This window comes from Scyliorhinus canicula, chromosome 1 (genome assembly GCF_902713615.1).
Source record: "Scyliorhinus canicula chromosome 1, sScyCan1.1, whole genome shotgun sequence".
NCBI classification, from domain to species: Eukaryota; Metazoa; Chordata; class Chondrichthyes; order Carcharhiniformes; family Scyliorhinidae; genus Scyliorhinus; species Scyliorhinus canicula.
This window is the reverse complement of record NC_052146.1, coordinates 250,594,551-250,613,629: the sequence shown is the minus strand read 5'-3', so window position 1 is coordinate 250,613,629 and position 19,079 is coordinate 250,594,551. Positions and strand designations below refer to the sequence as shown.

Genomic DNA, 19,079 nt, shown 5'->3' with positions numbered 1-19,079 from the left:
ATTCTAAATAAAATTGCATAATCAGAAAAATAAAAGTCTGACTTACACCTGCTCCACATTGCTTACTAGAACTCAGCTCCCAACTGCGCACAGGGCACTATGAAATCTTTCACAGCAATTTTGAAGCCCATTATAAAACCATAAAATCCCTTCAGATTTTCCTAACCTGAAATGATCATGTGACCATTTTGGGGTAATGAATAGTTAAAATTGCATCAGGGCCAATCGATATTCTTCGCTCCATTGATTTTTGTCTTTTCCCTTCCCCTTGACAAGGTTTCTCACCTTCACACATCTTTGTCTATCACTATCTAGTGAGTAATTACAAAATGTTCCCACTGATTAAACAGATTTCATAAGAAATAATTTTGTAAGAATCTGAAGCTTATTAACTTGTCTTCACCACACCCCTCCCCCCCCCCCCCCCCCCCCCTCCCCCCCACCCCTTTCCCATCCCTCATGTTCTGGCACAGATACACACCCAAGTAGGCATTCTTCATTTGTAAACATGTACAATGATTGTCTTAGAATGCTCAACACTGGGGGATATCACAGTCAAGCTTTATCTGTCCTCAACTAACAACCCACCTATTTTCAAAGAATCAGAAGTAGGCTCCGATTCATTTATTTACCCTTATTGTAAAGAGACACTGAGGACAATTATGCTCACACTGTGTGCCAGGCTGAAATTAGGAAACCAAACACAGGCCAGAGGTCAAACTCGGTACCTTCCTGGTCAATTTGATATATTGACCCCCTACTGAAAATAACCCAAAATGCTGGTTTTTCCATTTTGCCCAGGTTGTATTAAAAAACGTTACAAATCACATTGAAAATTATTACTAGCAGTCACTCTGGAGAGTTCTTCTTTTCTTTCATTGGCTACTTCTAGCACTGGAAAGTAAACTTTTTCCCATAGCTGTTCTCTATTGCTTTACTTGACTTTAAAATGACTCACATATTCCTATTTACAGACCCCCAAGTATCATTCACTGTTTTAGCATTGAGGAAGCACTGCCGTCTGATTTTCAATCAAGCATGAGGCTCACACTGTAGTGCCTCCCAGCAACCGTAAACCAATCATGGGAATACTAAACACAGTGCTACAATTGGGGAATTGAATTCTGTACATTTTGTTTTAAATAAACTAGATGAATAGAATAGTGCTCCACTTCTTTGACCTTCTGAGTTCTGTAGTCCAAACGAAGTGTACACGAGACTTCATAAATAATCTTGATCTGTTAAAACACATGACTGGTAGGTAAAGTGCAAGATAGAGCACCATTGAAGATTGTGAAAAAGTACAAGCTTTCACTCCATGGCTTCTTTAGATACGGATTTGATATCCAACATCATTCAGTGTGCTGAGTTCTGCTGGTTTCCGTTCTGTTATTGCAAGTCTGAAAGATCAACAGAAATAACAGCGTGAGAATCAGATTTGACTACAGAGTCTATAAACACGCAACTAAAACTCAGATCAATCACTCACACCACTCACTGATTTGAAAGGTTCAGTATAATTACGACCAAAATCAATCTTGGCTTGACTACAGGAGGAGGAGGATGACATGGTCGGTCACCGCAACATAGGATCATTGCTCTTCGGGCACTCTGACACTGATAGAAGCTGACCTGTGCAATGATACAAGTTCAGCTGCTTCAAATATTAGCATTGTGCATAGAGCATGATTCACTAGGAATACACAAAGATTACAGAAAACAGGGACACAAAGTATCCAGGGCTCAAAAGGGGGATGATGGCTGTCCTTAATGGGGAACTGGAGGAAAACGGTAAAAAAGTGTCAGAAGCAAGACACAGGCACATATAGGGTCCAGTTCTAGGACACTGTCTAAATGTTGCAAAGCAGTTAGACAGATTCATGTCAACAGGTAACCAGCAAAGTAGCTCAAAACTAGTTGCAACCAGGATATCTACCTTGTTAAAGCTAAAAAATCAAGCTATAGGAGGGATGTTCATACAAAGCATTCATTTCACTTGGGTACTGAAAGTTGGGAGCACTCTTCAGGAACCATAGGAACATTTTGGAGGAATCCCTTCGATTACATAAACCGTGGGCCTGCACTAGGTCTAATACACAGAACCATATTCAAACATGGGTCATGCACCAGATACTAGATATGCCTGAACATGCCTGGGGCAGCACGGTAGCATGGTGGTTAGCATAAATGCTTCACAGCTCCAGGGTCCCAGGTTCGATTCCCGGCTGGGTCACTGTCTGTGCGGAGTCTGCACGTCCTCCCCGTGTGTGCGTGGGTTTCCTCCGGGTGCTCCGGTTTCCTCCCACAGTCCAAAGATATGTAGGTTAGGTGGATTGGCTATGCTAAATTGCCCTTAGTGTCCTAAAAAATAAGGTTATTTTGGGGGGGGGGGGGGGGGGGGGGGGGTTGTTGGGTTACTGGTATAGGATGGATACGTGGGTTTGAGTAGGGTGATCATTGCTCGGCACAACATCGAGGGCCGAAGGGCCTGTTCTGTGCTGTACTGTTCTATGTTCTATCCCATAACAGAGCCACCGGTGCCCATGCAATATGCCACAGTGCTGTAGGCAACAAACATTACTTTGTAGACTTTAGATTTAGTCCATGGATATAAAGATTAATTTTCAATGGAGTTAAGTTTAAAGAACAAATTGCTTTTAAAATAGAATTCCACACAGACATGAAAGAGAATAGCAGACAATCAGGAGCTATGGAAACCTATGAAAACACGTTCACAGCTGCTGTACGTTCACATGTAAACTGGAACCTTTGTGGCCTAATGGATGGCAGTTTTGCTCTTCCTTTTTTAACATCCTTTGATTTAAAGCAGTGATGAGCGACCTAGGCTAATGAGTGGACTGCATGTGTGGCCCTCCATCATCTCAGTGGGCCGCAAGATTGAACTTGGGCATGTTCACTAAATATGACCTTTGAATAAAATTGAATACATTTAATGCACGCCAAATATTTCATAGCAAGTTATAAGTAAGTAAAGTCACCATAGTCCCAGATGGCCATGGGCTGCTTTTCCCTTTGAAGGGGAGAGCTGACTGGTGGTGATTTAACCTAAGGGTTACCACACCTCAGGCGAGAGTCAACATTGAGAAGGTGGGGCCTTCATGAATAACTTCAGCCGGTACAGGAACTGAACCCATGCTGTTGTTCTCACTCTGCATCATTTACCAGCTGTCCAGCCAACTGAGCTAAACCTGCTGTTCCCAGTGTGGTTCCCGGGCCGCAGGTTGCCCATCACTGGTTTAAAGTATTTAAATAAGTTTTGACTGTTTTAAAGAAATTTGGTATTATTTTTGTTTTTCATCATCTGTACAATCATTATTTGTAGTAATGTGTAACTCAGTTATACGACTGAGGCTCACCCATATTAACCAGCAGGGCTATTAATCGATAGAAACCGTTGTGCTGAGAGTGGAACTTAAAGCAAAATAAACAAACCCAAAAATAAAAGTGGGCAAGTATCTGAGCAAATAGCGATTGCAATTCTGAACAATCTTTGCCTTTTATCATTGTCCAGCCCATCAAGTGTAAACAAACGTACATCCTGTTGAACAGCATGAGCTTTGCTCCATTAAAAAACCTGGCTCGGAGTTTCCTCCAGACCACTATGTACAGCCAGTATGATCCATCTATTTAAAATCTGGGCCCGTCTGAAATCAGGTTCACTGCACCGGCCTGAAATTGTGGTTCGGACTAGCAGTGAAGATAAACAGATACCTGGCCAGAATGGAAAAACCTGGACCACATTTCCAAAATAAACATTAAAAACAAATAAAGCTTTGTCCCATCTACAGGCCCCAAAATGTGGAGTAATTGTCAGATTCAAGACTTGAGGCCTTTCCAGATTTAAATACTCACTCAGAATGATGACAAACTGCTTTGACATTTAAAATATGCCATGAACTTTTCAGGCAAAGCATAAGCAGGTTACAGTTGCGACTGTTACGACCCCCTCGGGGGGCCAAGAACTGTGCTCTATACGATTTCCCCTCCTTTACCTCAGAGTATGAACTCCCCCGGTAAATGAGGATGGGGTTCCCGCTTAACCAGGATGGAACTTCTCAGTATAAAAACCCCGACCCAAGTGCAGGTTGGGGAGGATGGCCCTTCGGGGAGGGAATTGTTGCTTTTTTAATTGTTGTGTATACCGTAATAAACCTTTGTTCCTTCCTATCCTACCGTGCGTTCCTGCATCTCTTCTGTTGCATTCTACAGCTACAATGGACACAGTGCATCAAATACCCTTCAAGGGCAACTTTCCATCTTGTAAAACGATGGTTTGCATCATGGTGGCCAACTCAAAGTGTTGAATCAAATACCCACAGGAGCAGTAACAGATGCGCAGTCAGTGGTGGGCAAAAGATTGAGATTAATGGTCAGTGAATTAACTGATGTTCCAAATATAGGACCCTGCATACAATCAATAATTAGGTCCAACCAATAGGCGTGTACAAAAATTGCAACATGACAGTCACGACACATGAATAACTTGAATCTAAATAAGAAGCAAACTCTATCCCACTCAGAGTTTTCCTCCATTCCCAAGTGCCCACAAATTAAATAGCTTTACAATCTGATGGTTTTCATGAAGTCTTTCAAAATACCTCAGAAAGGCAACAGCATTCTTTCAATAGTCCCTTTCAAAATTATAGAAGAAATAAGCTGCAATATGGAGCAATAGAATCTTATACTTTAAAAATGCCTTTCAGTTGACCTATTGTGTTTGGACGGCAGGCAAGCATAGTCTATTCATCTTTCCTCAAATCAATAGGCCATCTGGGACTGCTTAACCCTGATAATGAACCCTGTGGTTGAGTCAGCAATAATTACAAGCAAGCAAAAACACCCACCCTGTTATAGCTAAAAAGCCGGAACATGGGAAAGAGATTCCAAACAGCACCCATTTAATTTGAGTGTCTCGAATTCTTTTTAGGCACTACAAGCAATTATGAAGCGATCCTTTGGTTTACATAAAATCATGCCTCTATTGAGGCTAGCATCTATCCTATGATGATGCAAATTGAAGTGAGTGCCATCCTCTGAGATGCTGTTGTCATGGTGGGTGACTCAACCACCTTCTGATGGATGTGAGAAAGTCTTTGGGAAGATAAAAAACACAAATGACTACTGTCAAGGTAAGAATGCTTTGCTACCAATAGGCATGTAATCATATTTCAGTCACTGTTGGCAGCAAGTCATGACTGCCATGTGCCTGTCTGATTCTAATTCTGTCACCTTGGCCATGATTCAGCAAACACCAGTAAGCCCATTTTTAGGAGCGTCTGGCGGAGTGTTTATCAGCGGCTGCAGTGCCAAGAATTATTCTGCTATTCTGCTGTTTCTTTTGGCCTCGGGGACTTTCTTCCCGCCAAGTTTTTTTCCCGCAGGCACCGTTTGATGCCGGGTTGCGATCCTGCGGCCCATTCAAATCGGCGCCATTGTGCCGCGCGTAATTGCAATCGCGTTCGCATCTCATTATCGGGCACACCCGCGATGTGCCGAGTTCCCGACGGCGTGGGCCACGTGTGGCCTCAACAGTCATGAACCTGGTGTGGTGGCTACGGAGTGAGAGAGAGGACAGTGTCCAGCACCGCCATACTTCGCCAACAGTCGTGCCGCTGGCCGGGGAGCTTCTACCAGGGCTGGGGGCAGTAGTGGGGGATGGGCTGTGGGGTCGGGGTGGAGGGGTACGTGGTCAAGCACAACCGCCACCATCTTTTCAGGTGCGATCGGTGTGGAGGGTGTAAATGTACGCACAACTGCAGCTTGCCAGCCCTGCGCGTGTCCATCACGGACCCAGTGATCCCCCCACTATTTTTCGCACATTCTGTGGGTGTTCCATGCGCCGCTGGTGCTAGCCCCTCACTGGCAGCAGAATCGGTGCGGGTGTGGCACCGATTTTTCTGACGTGGAACTCCAAGGATCCTCAGTTGGCGTCAGCACTTAGACGTAGGAACAGGGAATCCAGCCCAAGGTTCTTTTTAATTGTTATACATTTTTTTTTACTGAACACAAGAACAATTCAAAGGAGTGTTACTCCCTGCAATATATGATGACATGATCAGAAATAATTGGCAGGGAGAGAGAAGAAAATCAACTGGCATAATCAAGTGAAAGTTTCGACCACAAGTATTTTTAGGAATATGTATATATAAACAAAATAATTGCAATGATGGCGCTGCCCTAGAGAGAACCAGAAGAACGAACAGTTCCAAGCCCTGGCATGCAAACACCGCCATGGTTATATGACGAGAGGCTGTGGCCCACAGCCCCGCCTTTAAATTACAGCACTTGTTTCCTGACAGTAAGTGATGTAACTGCTGTCTGTATGTCTTTTGCTAATTTCTAAGTAAACTATATTATAACACTGAACCTGAAGTAAAACCGAGACAAAGAAGGTGACTTTGCTTTGCCAATGCACAGCGTTACAAGATAGAGCCATTAGAAAACTACTTGGCTCCCAAGAGAAAGTCAGAGAGTCAATAGAACAAAGGTTCACGGCGTATGTCTCCTCATGCCTTTCATGTTCCTATTCTGGGAATACTCAGTTGCTGAAGGACAACACTGCACTTGGCCCATAGGGTTAATTGCTCAGGTCAGCCATGTTATAGTGCCCACATCATCATCGAATTTCTGAATGTTTCACTTAACTGCTGAAGTCATTCTCTTATGCACAGTGGGCACTTATTTATGTGTGACCTGTCTACTGAAACAGCTTGGCTGATGTTAAAAGAATAGCAGAAAGCATAATTGTTCGCTTTTAGCACAGCAGGTTTCAATTTTGAATTGTAATTTTTTGAACTAAAGCTGAAATCATAGAATCCCTACAGTGCAGAAAGAGGCCATTTGGCCCATCGAGTCTGCACCAACCGTTGCTCTGACAAAACACAATATCTATCCCCCCACTCCTTTACCTGTAACCACACCTAACATTGGGCAATTTTGCATGGCCAATTCATCCAACCCGCACATCTTTGGACTGTGGCAGGAAACCCATGCAAACACAGGGAGAACGCGCAGACTCCGCACAGACAGTGACCCAAGCGGAAATCAAACCTGGGATCCTGGCGCTGTGAAGCAACATTGCTAACCAATGTGTTACCTTGCCGCCCTTGGTTTGGTTGTGTTCTGAAGGAGAGCCACCTGATATGCGACTGCTCAGCACATCACCGCCACTGGAAGTCTTCCCAGCATTTCCTGTTTTTATTTCAATATTATTGTCTTACACAAGTACAGCACAAAATTGGTCTTTGGCAAGCAAGAGTTCTGGTAGTGAAGGCAGGGTTTTCTGTATGGTGATTTGGAGTAAGTGCAATAGGCCAATTTTTCAGCCGTCCAACCTCGGGATGCTCAGACTAATTGTATTGTCTTAACTTACCATAGATTCACAAATCGCTCCGGCCGAAGCCCAAAACAAGGGAGCAGCCAAGGGCAATAATTGCCAAATTGCATCGATATCAGGATAGGGAGAGGATCCTGAGGTGGGCAAGGCAGACAAACACTCGGGCAGAGGTGGACGAGTTTGAGCGGATGAACGGCCTGGTCAAGGGGCAGGCAAGGCAGCGCTGAGTGTGAAGCAGAGGAAGAAAAAGGGGCGAAAGAAAAGAACTATGATGGACCTATGCCATGTTTGCGTGGGACAGTACTGCCTCGCTTTGAAAAGAAATGTTAAACCACAGGAAAGAGCGAAGGTAGCGGAGCGCAGGAGAGGGTGAAGAGGAATCAGCTGTCTAGTGGGTACAGGAAAAGGGTGAGATCAGCCCCGGGAAGGGGGGGGGGGGGGGGACCACACTATTGGGGAAAGCTTGCGCAGGAAGTATGAGAACAAGGAGGGCTATGGTGAACCTCCTGGCAGCGAGGGAGTGTCTGTCAGGGGCGGGGCGTGGGTCACAGAGGCAGGGATGGGGAGTGCAAGGAGGGAGATAGGGAAGGAGAGACACAGGGGGTGGGGAGTGGGTAGCAGGGGGGGCAGAGGGGGGAAGGGGGAACACAAGGGAAATACAAGTACAAGGATAAGAAAGGGATGGTTTTCAGATTGGCTTTAGCAGGTAAGGTGCAGGTTGAGGGAACAAGATGGTGCCACAAGCAGCCTCTTTAAAAGGTCCCTGGGCAAAGGGAGACCCCGGAGTGCAGGGGCACACCCCCATGGTGTACACACAGTTGGCGGCCATGTTGAGTGCCCCCTGGACAAAGGGAAACAAAGGCACAGGGGCCCACAGCCTCATGGTGAGAATGGTGACCGTGGCCATTTTGGTTGGCCCCCTAACAAATGGAAAGCCCAGAGTGCAGGGGCACATCCACCAGGTAAGTATGGTTGATCCCACAGGAATGGGGGGGGGGGGGGGGGGGGCAAAAAACCCCTACCAGGATTATTACCTGGAACTTCAAGGGACTTAACGGCCCAGTAAAAAGATCCCGAGGTTAATCCATTTGAGGAGTTTGAAAACCGACATAGTCTTCCTCCAAGAGACACACCTGAGGGAGAAGGACCGATTGCAGGTAAGGAAGGGCTGGGTGGGACTTACGCATCATTCATGTTACGGGATGAGGACTAGGGGGGTAGCAAGAGGACGGTGTTTACAGCAACAAGGATAGTCATGGACACAGGGGGATGGTGTGTCATTGTCAGCGGTGTACTAGACAGGGCACCAGTAGTCCTGGTAAATGTGTACGCGCCCAACTGGGCTGGTACAGACTTCATAAAGAAGACCATGGCGGAAATTCTCGACATCGACAAACACAGACCGATTCTGGGCGGGGGGGAAAAATGAATGTTCATGGAGCAGATGGGGGCAGTGGACCCGTGGAGGTTCCTACACCCTGGTGAAAAGGAATTATCGTTCTTCTCACCAGTCCACAAGGTATACACCCGCATCGACTTCATGGCAGTGGGGAAATCGGTGCTTCCAGAAAGAGTTAGAGTGGAATACTCAACAATAGTCATCTCTGCTCATAGATGTGAGGTTGGAGATGGGCTGTGCCCAACGCCCCGCATGGAGGTTGGACACGACCCTCTTGGCCGATAAGGCCTTCTGCCAGAAAACAGCACAAACCATAGGCGAGTACGTTACTACTAACCAGAACGGGGAAGTCTCACCTTCCACGTTCTGGGAGGCACTGACGGCGGTGATGAGGGGAGAGATTATTACCTACAAGGCTCATAGAGACAGGGAAAAGAGAGTGGCTAGGCAGCAACTGATCGACTCCATCCTGGAGTTTGCAGAAAATACTCCGACTCCCTGACCGTACAGCTTCTGGCGGAGATGGAAAATCTGCAAATGGACTTTAACCTGATATCCATCAGGAAGGCAGTGCACCAACTCAGCCAGACACTGGGGACCTTCTATGAACACAGAGAGAAGGCTAGCCGCCTGTTGGCTCACCATGAGGGAAATATCGCAGCTGAAGGGCAATAGAGGCAGACCGGTAGCTGAACCAAAAAAGGTCAACCAAGCGTTTGAGGCCTTCTACCGGGGACTGTACACCTCCGAACCCCTCGATGGGGTCTCAGGGCTGAAATGGTTCCTCGATGGACTGGACATGCAAGTCAGGGGACGATAGATCGAGGGAGCTGGAAGCACCGCTAGGACTGGGAGAGGTCACGGAGAGCATCAGATCCATGCAGGCGGGGAAGGTGCCAGGACCCGATAGGTTCCCGGCGGACTTCGACAAAACATTCGCACCAGCTCTCGAGCAGCACTTAAGGGAGATGATCGCAGGCTCTCTAGCGAGGGCCATCCTGCTGCCTATGCTAACACAGGCCACTGTATCGCTGATACCCAAGAAAGACAAAGCTCCGATGGAATGTGGATCATATAGACCCATTTTGCTGCTCAGCAGAGACGCAAAATACTCGCAAAAGTCCTGGCCAAGAGACTGGAGAACTGCGTACTGGAGGTGGTTGTAGAGAACCAGACGGGCTCTGTCAAGGGTAGACAGCTAACTGCAAACATCAGATGGCTGCCTAATGTGACACTGACCCCATCCGGGGTGAGAACACCAGAAGTGATCGTTTCCCTGGATGCAGAAAAGGCCTTCAACAGAGTCGAGTGGACGTATCTCATAGAGGTACTAGAGTGGTTTGGCTAGGGATGACGTTCACCTCCTGGGTGAAACCCCTGTACAACGCCCCCAAGACGAGTGGTCGGACCAACACTACCAGCTGTGAATACTTCCAGCTGCACAGAGGCACAAGGCAGGGATGCCCACTGTCCCTGCTCCTGTTCACCCTGGCAATCAAACTCCTGGCAATGGCTCTGCGAGATCCAAGAGGCTGGAAGGGCATCCAATGAGGAGGCAGTGGGCAGAGAGCACAGAATCTCACTCTATGCGATTGACGTGCTCCTCTACATCTTGGACCCACAGAACGGCTTGAAGGTAATCATAAAGCTCCAGGAAGAGTTCGGGCCTTCTCAGGCTACAAACTCAATCTGGGCAAAAGCAAGATATTCCCGGTGAACCCTAACGGGGGAGGGACGGAGCTGGAAGGTCTCCCATTCAAATGAGCCCAAAGCAAATTCTGCTACCTGCGGGTCCAGATAGCCCCGGACTGGACACGGATCCACAAGAGGAACCTGACCAGTCTGGCGGAGGAAGTTAAAAAGGATCTATAGAGATTGAATGCACTCCCCCTCTCCCTGGCAGTGAGAATGCAGACGATCTAGATGAATGTACTGCTAAGATTCCTCTTCCTGATTAAATCCATATCGATCTTCACCCTCAAGGCCTTTTTCCAAGGAATAGATAAAATGATCATGGCATTTGTGAGTGTGACCCCAAGACTACATTACAGAGGAGAAAAAACATGGGCGGCCTGGCCCTTCCGAACTTGCAATACTACCACTGGGCAGCCACAGCCGAGACTGAGGGGATGGGTGAGGCTGGAGGAGTCCTCCTGTAAGGGAACGACCCTCCAACCCTCGCCATGACCCTCCCATATCCCAGCACTCCCATCTCCCCCCCCCCCCCCCCCCCCCCCACCCCCACCTGGCAAAGTACACGTCCAGCCCAGTGGTGGTAGCAATGCTAAAAACTTGGATCAGATGAGACAACAACTTTGGCTTAACTGAGATGTCCACCATGGCCCCATCTGCGGTAACCACAAATTCCCACCAGCCATGCTAGAGGCCACTTTTAAGAAGTGGAGACAGGACAGGGGACGCTGGCGATCAGGGACTTCTACATAGGAGACAGACTTGCAACTCTAGATGAGCTGACGGAGAGACTGGAGCTACCGAGTAGTCAGGAGCCCCAGCATTTACTAATCAAAAACTTTCTCCGCGAGGAGACGATGAGGTACCCGAGGGCCCCGATGCTGGAGGAACTGCTGGCCGGGCAGTCTGGAGAAATGGAACTGTTGCGACATGTACGGACAACTTTTAAAAAGGGCGAGAACACCACTAGATGGAGCAAGACAGAAATGGGAGGACGAAGTAGGGACGGAAGTAGGGTGGGGTCTCTAGAGCGAAGCACTAAGTAGGGCCAACTCTACCTCCTCCTGGGCAAGGCTAAGCTTCTTGAAGTTAAAAGTGGTGCACAGAGCGCAGCTAACCAGAACCCGCTTCCGCCTTCAACACCATTATCCCTACAAGACATAACCAAACTTCGCAATCTTGGACTTGACCCTTTCCTCTGCATCTGGATCCTCGACTTCCTCATCAACAGACTGCAATTTGTCAGGATAGGCAACAGCACCTCCTCCACCATAGTCCTCAACACCAGGGCCCCACAAGGATGTGTGCTTCGTCCTCTACTATACTCCCTATACACACACAACTGTGTGGCAAGATTTAATTCCAATTCGATCTATAAGTTTGCAGATGATACGACTGTGGTTGGTGGTATCTCAAACAACGATGACTCAGACTACAGAAGGGAGATTAATCACTTGGTTGCATGGTGCACCGAAAACAACCTCTCACTAAATGTCAGAAAGACCAAGGAACTGATCATCGATTTCAGGAAGCGTAGCACGATCCCCCTCCCACCGTCTGCATCAATGGATCGGAAGGGGAGATGGTCGATAGCTTTAAGTTCCTGGGGGTCTCCATCACCAACAGTCTGCCCTGGTCCATTCATGTTGATGCAACAGTCAGGAAGCCCAACAACGTCTCTACTTCCTACGGAAACTAAAGAAATTCAGCATGTCTGCTTCGACTCTCACAAACTTCTCCAGATGTGCGATAGAGAGCATCCTATCAAGCTGCATCACAGCTTGGTATGGCAACTGCATGACCCAAGATCGCAAGAAACTGCAGTGTGGTGAACTCAGCCCAGCACATCACACAAGCTTGCCACCCTCACATTGATTCTGTCTACACCTCCCGCTGCCTCAGGAAGGCAGAGAGCATTGTCAGAGACCCCTCCCACCCAGGCCTTGCCTTCTTCCAGACCCTTCCATCAGGCAGAATATACAGAAGTCTGAAGACCCGCACATCCAGACATAGAAACAGCTTCTTCCCCACAGCTACTAGACTCCTCAACGACTCCCCCTCGGACTGATCTGTTCCCTGGAAGAACACTATTCATCATATCCTGTGCTGATTTGTTTGGCCCCGCATTCCGCACTGCAATCAATCACTGTTTGTCGATGTACCATTTGTCAATGTACTCTATCAATTATTCTTTTTTTATCTACTATTTACGTACTGTGTACGTTCCCTAGGCTGCAGAAAAATACTTTTCACTGTACTTCAGTACATGTGGCAATAAATCAAATCAAATGAATTCAAACCGAAACTTCTTCCCAGAGGTGGAGGTCAAGTGTGAACAGTGCCAGGGAGGCCCGGCCAACCACATCCACATGTTCTGGTCTTGCCCCAGACTTGTCGAGTTCTGGACAGCCTTCTTCGAGGCAATGTCCAAGGTTGTGGGAGTGAGGGTGGAGCCGTGCCTGAGAGTGTCTGTATTCCAGGTGACGGTCCAGCCAGAACTACATATGGGGAAGAGGGCCAATGCCCTTGCTTTTGCTTCCTTAATTGCACGCCGGAGAATCCTGCTCGGCTGGCGATCGGCAGCACCACCCAGAGCTGCAGACTGGCTGGCAGACCTGTCAGAATGTCTCCGTCTGGAGAAGATCAAATACACCATCCGCGCGCCTGATGAGGGCTTTCACAAAGTGTGTGGGCTATTCATCAGCCTGTTCCAAGACCTGTTTGAACCCTATAGCGAATAGGAAGGGAGGGGGAAGGGGGGCAAAGAGGGCAGACAGGATGACACAGAACACTGGATAAAAGCAAATTACTGCGGATGCTGGAATCTGAAACCAAAGAGAAAATGCTGGAAAATCTCAGCAGGTCTGGCAGCATCTGTAGGGAGAGAAGAGAGCTAACGTTTCGAGTCCAACAGATGCTGCCAGACCTGCTGAGATTTTCCAGCATTTTCTCTTTAGTTTCACACAGAACAGACAGGATCAAGGGAGAGGTGGGCAGCAAGGAAGGAACACAGGGAAATATCTGGAGGGGACACATGAAAAGAGCGAGGGGGTGGCGCAGAGAGTCCCCTCCATCAAAACCATAAGGGGAACAGCAACAAATACAAAATGAAAGAAAGACTACAACACCCATGGCGAAAGCAGGGGCCAAGATGGAGCCCTATTAACAATAGGGGGAGGAGGGGGGAGGGGGGGAAGGGGGAGCTAGGGAGGGCTGATGAAAGGGGAACAAGATGAAAGAGGTGACCTAGAGGAGGGCGCAGAAGGATGGGTGAGTAAATTTGCAGACGACACTAAAGTCGGTGGAATTGTAGACAGTGCGGAAGGATGTTGCAGGTTACAGAGGGACATAGATAAGCTGCAGAGCTGGGCTGAGAGGTGGCAAATGGAGTTTAATGTGGAGAAGTGTGAGGTGATTCACTTTGGAAAGAATAACAGGAATGCGGAATATTTAGCTAATGGTAAAATTCTTGGTAGTGTGGATGAGCAGAGGGATCTCGGTGTCCATGTACATAGATCCCTGAAAGTTGCCACCCAGGTTGATAGGGTTGTGAAGAAGGCCTATGGTGTGTTGGCCTTTATTGGTAGAGGGATTGAGTTCCGGAGCCATGAGGTTATGTTGCAGTTGTACAAAACTCTGGTACGGCCGCATTTGGAGTATTGCGTACAGTTCTGGTCGCCTCATTATAGGAAGGACGTGGAAGCTTTGGAACGGGTGCAGAGGAGATTTACCAGGATGTTGCCTGGTATGGAGGGAAAATCTTATGAGGAAAGGCTGATGGACTTGAGGTTGTTTTCGTTAGAGAGAAGAAGGTTAAGAGGTGACTTAATAGAGGCATACAAAATGATCAGAGGGTTAGATAGGGTGGACAGCGAGAGCCTTCTCCCGCGGATGGAGGTGGCTAGCACGAGGGGACATAGCCTTAAATTGAGGGGTAATAGATATAGGACAGAGGTCAGAGGTGGGTTTTTTACGCAAAGAGTGGTGAGGCCGTGGAATGCCCTACCTGCAACAGTAGTGAACTCGCCAACATTGAGGGCATTTGAAAGTTTATTGGATAAGCATATGGATGATAAGGGCATAGTGTAGGTTAGATGGCCTTTAGTTTTTTTCCATGTCGGTGCAACATCGAGGGCCGAAGGGCCTGTACTGCGCTTATTCAATAAGCACATTTACTTCAGCGGCTTTTCCCCGGCGGCTTTTCAAAAATGCTGGTTATGATTCCGGGCACCTCATTGACGGGCCGCATAAAAATGCGCGTAGTGGGGTGGATGTGTGGGTCTGTCTCATTGGTCGGTTTAGTTGGGTGTGCAACCAATAGGAGTACAGGTTACAAACAATAAGCCTTATTATTGTTTGTAACCTGGACTCTTATTGGTCTCACACCCAACTAAGCCGACCATATGTTCTATGTTCTATGTAAATTGTACATAAGAACCTTCTCATTCTGCCTAAGAGTTGAATTGTTAAAAGTAGAAAACACAGAAAAAAATAATTAAAAAAAGAAAATTCTGAGAAAACGCAGAAGATGTGGCATCATCTGTGGAGAGAGAAACCAAACCTTTTGAGTCCAACATAATGTCTTCACACTGAAATGTTCTGGATAGGGAGAGAGATTTTCTGCTGAGAAGCCCCATCTTGACCTCTGTATGACACTGACAGCCAACAAAGGAAAACAATGCCAGCATTGCAAAGACATTTTCATTTGTCTACTGCAGGGGTGGGCAAACTACGGCCCGCGGGCCGCATACGGCCCGACAATGGTTTTTATGCGGCCCGCCAATGAGGTGCCCGGAATCATAACCGGCATTTTTGAAAAGCCGCCGGGGAAAAGCCGCTGAAGTAAATGCGCTTATTCAATAAGCGCATTTACTTCAGCGGCTTTTCCCCGGCGGCTTTTCAAAAATGCCGGTTATGATTCCGGGCACCTCATTGACGGGCCGCATAAAAATGCACGTAATGGGGTGGATGTGTGGGGCTGTCTCATTGGTCGGTTTAGTTGGGTGTGCGACCAATAGGAGTACAAGTTACAAACAATAAGCCTTATTATTGTTTGTAACCTGGACTCCTATTGGTCGCACACCCAACTAAGCCGACCAATAAGGCAGCCCCACTCATCCACCCCACTACGTGCGTTTTTATCGTTGACTCGGCCTAGGCTGTGCTTCTGTCAGTGTTAAGGATCAGCACAAGCAACTTGACACCTGATTACAACAAACTGGTAAATGACTACAGTCAGATGCATCATTCTCATTGACATTGTTCTGTTACTTACTGAGTTACTTTGTTTTTCAAATAAATGTGCTTTTTTTTTCTTTAAAGACCTTCTATTTTGGCTATTTAAAATATTAATTATTTCACTTAATATACTATGCGGCCCTTTAAAATTGTGAATTTCTGAATGTGGCCCTTGCGCGGAAAAGTTTGCCCACCCCTGGTCTACTGCAACAAAAAATTTTTTTTAAAAATAAATAAATTTAGAGTGGCCAATTATTTTTTTCCAATTAAGGGGCAATTTAGCATGGTCAATCCACCTAACCTGCACATCTTTGGGTTGTGGGGGTGAAACCCACGCAAACACGGGGAGAATGTGCAAACTCCACACGGACAGTGACCCAGAGCCGGGATCGAACCTGGGACCTCGGCGCCGTGAGGCAGCAGCGCTAACCCACTGCGCCACCGTGCTGCCCTACTGCAACAAAAATAACTTGCTCGACACATACAATGCAGATTCTGCCTGCCACAATTTCCTTTTGATCGGTTGTACATTTGACACCTGTCAAAATAAATACCATGGGCCGAATCTTACCCCAATGTGTGTGAGTGTCAGGCTCTGACTGAAAACCGGTGCGTGTCTCTCCTGATGCACTGCCATGTTTTCACACTAGATTATCTGGCACTCTGGGGACATGGTTTACGTCGTCACCCTGGCAGGCTGGTACCTAATAGAGCTGGCAAGGCTGGCTCCACAGAGATCGGGGCACCATATGTAATGGGTGCCCGGATCTTCATTAAGAATACATTTCCCTCCCACCCCCCTTACAAGCATCGGGGTGCCTCGTCATCAAGGCAATATCGGGAGCTCTCTCTCTCTCTTTCTCTCTCTCTCTCCCCCCCCCCCTCCCCATCATGGAAGTATCTGGGGCTCTCTCGTTCACCATCGTGGCAGTAGGAGACTCCCGCTCACAGACATCTGCGCACACCCCCCCACAGCACACATAAAGAGAACCCCTCCCCCCCGTGGGGCTTCACCCGGGCATGTCGCTCTCCCCTGAGGGTGATACTTACATGGGTGCCCCCAGTGGGTTCCCTTTGACTGATTCCTGTTTATATATAGCTGTTATGAACCTCACATCGGTGAGGTGTGAATATTTAGTGAGGGGCGAACATGTGGCTGGGAAGCCCTTTAATAATGTGTAAATGTATTAAAATTTATTAAATTGAGGTCCCTGCCTTTTCTGGGCAGGCACTTTGTTACGTCACACGAGAGGGGTGGGGGAAATTGCGAAACAAAATCCTGCAGTGAACAAAGGCGCAAAATCCCCCCCATGTTTCAGAGTCTCCAATTCAAGTAGTTACGAAATCTACTTTTCGGGTTCATTTTTCCAATATGAAGTGTGCACTCCTTCCCCACAAAGAGACATCCATTTACCTGAGTTCGGAGAGCTTTGGTCCAGATTGGCAAGCATACAGAGGACACAGCTCACCAGAACAAAATATTGATAAGTGTCCATCAGAGCCACTCTAATCCTTTAAACTTTGACAAGGTTATCTGGAATTGAGTGGGACGGATCCTGATCCCCAGTGATAGACATCCTCCAGCTTTGATAAATGAGCCAGGCTGGAAGACAAATAATAACAATATCCTGTGGTCCTGTGAACCTGTCTGTGTCTGGTCTCAGGTTACTAGTTTTGCCATGGATACCTCGCTTGGTTCATCACCAAATGCAGAATTTTGGAGTCATGTTGACCCTTCACCGTAGGAGGGTGGTCACTAATTGACCAGCGACCAAATAACAAGCATACATTTGAGTTCTCTATAGGTGCTGGACGGCAGATGATAGAAGCTCAGCATGAACAGCACAATTCACATAAATTGTAAGAGTTCACTGCCCCCTCTGTCATAATATACACACAGGTATATGATGGTGCACAGACAGGCAGTGATTGACACACAGGATGACCAGTGAACACATAGAACAAAGCAGCCAATCACCAGACAGGACACGACCACTATAAAGCCAGAGGGCACTAGTTTTCCCATTCTCTCGGGATCCAGCCTCTGAGACAGTCAGAGCCCGTGAGCAACAACTAGAACATACACCATGTGGTAGTAAGATAGTCTGGTCAGGTTAGCCTCAGGTCTCCAGTCAAGTCAGCATAGTGTCAACCCACAGTTAAAGTATGTATGATAGTTAAGAGTTCAATAAAATCGAGTTTCATTTCTTCAAGTGTTGGAAGGCGGTCTCTCTCACTGCTGCAGTAAACGCAGTCCTCACAGACCCAGTTTACCCAGCACATCACCCTCCACTTCCTGACCACAGCAAGGGCACGCCATACGCTCCACAGGTTTGAGGTGTGAACTTTTGCAGCTGCTGCTTGCCTGCCCATAACCCAGTGAAGATCAGATTGTAGCAAAGATCATAAGCACTTGCTTTATAAATAGATTTGCTCGATACACTTCGAGCATGAGGAGCAAATTACATTTAAATCTAACAGACATAAACGTCTTATTCTTATTGGCACAAACCCACAATTAAAATTCCAGTAATGCTTTTACCTCAGCATTTGCTTAAATATAAGACTCAGTTGTCTCTGAAAGCTGACAGGTTTGGTGCAAATGGCTTTCACTGATTGTTTACCAGATAGGCAGCTCTATTCACACACAATTCCGTTGAGTTCGTAAAATTGATAGAACAGAATAGTTATTTCATTCGACTTACATCTATTACATGTAAGTGCTACTTTATCAACCAGCATTAGAAACAGTGACACATTTTGAAACTTAATTTCGTTTGATCCCATGAAACAATGTCTAATCTCTGCCCTAAACAAAACTGGGTGGATAGTTTAGAATTTCTTTTTAAGACTTGCACCATGTAAACATTAGCTGCCAGCAATTCTTAATACAGGCAAACCTTAAATTGAAAAATAGAATTTACAGTGCAAAAGGAGGCCATTCGGCCTATCGAGTCTGCACCAGCCCTCGGAAAGAGCACCCTACCTAAGTCCATGCCTCCATCCTATCCCCACACCTCCACCCCATCCCCGTAACCCCACCTAGCCTTTTTTGGACACTAAGGGCAATTTAGCGTTGGCCAATCCACCTAACCTGCTCATCTTTGGACTGTGGGAGGAAACTGCAGCACCCGGAGGAAACCCACACAGACACAGGGAGAACGTGCAGACTCCGCACAGACAGTGACCCAAGCCGGGAATCAAACCTGGGACCCTGGAGCTGTGAAGCAACTGTCCTAACTACTGTGCTAACGAAATGCCAAGCAGCTTCCAGCTGTGGCCCTTTCCCGAGCCTGTTGTAACGCAGAACTCCTTCAAGCAGAAGCAGTTTTACAATATGCTTGGGCACCCACACTCGGGAATTCACGCCACTTAAAATGCGAAGCAGATTCC

At 47.2% G+C, this 19,079-nt stretch overlaps 1 protein-coding gene across 1 annotated transcript in view; it reads right to left on the bottom strand.

The window, feature by feature from the left end:
* Positions 1–449: 449 nt before the first annotated feature.
* Positions 450–19,079, bottom strand: part of vash2 (vasohibin 2) — a 198,134-nt gene continuing 179,504 nt past the window's right edge. The window contains exon 7 of the mRNA XM_038811273.1: positions 450–1,400. Within this exon, the coding sequence (XP_038667201.1) occupies positions 1,328–1,400 (73 nt within the window). The 3' untranslated portion in view covers positions 450–1,327. The remainder of the gene's footprint in view (positions 1,401–19,079) is intronic.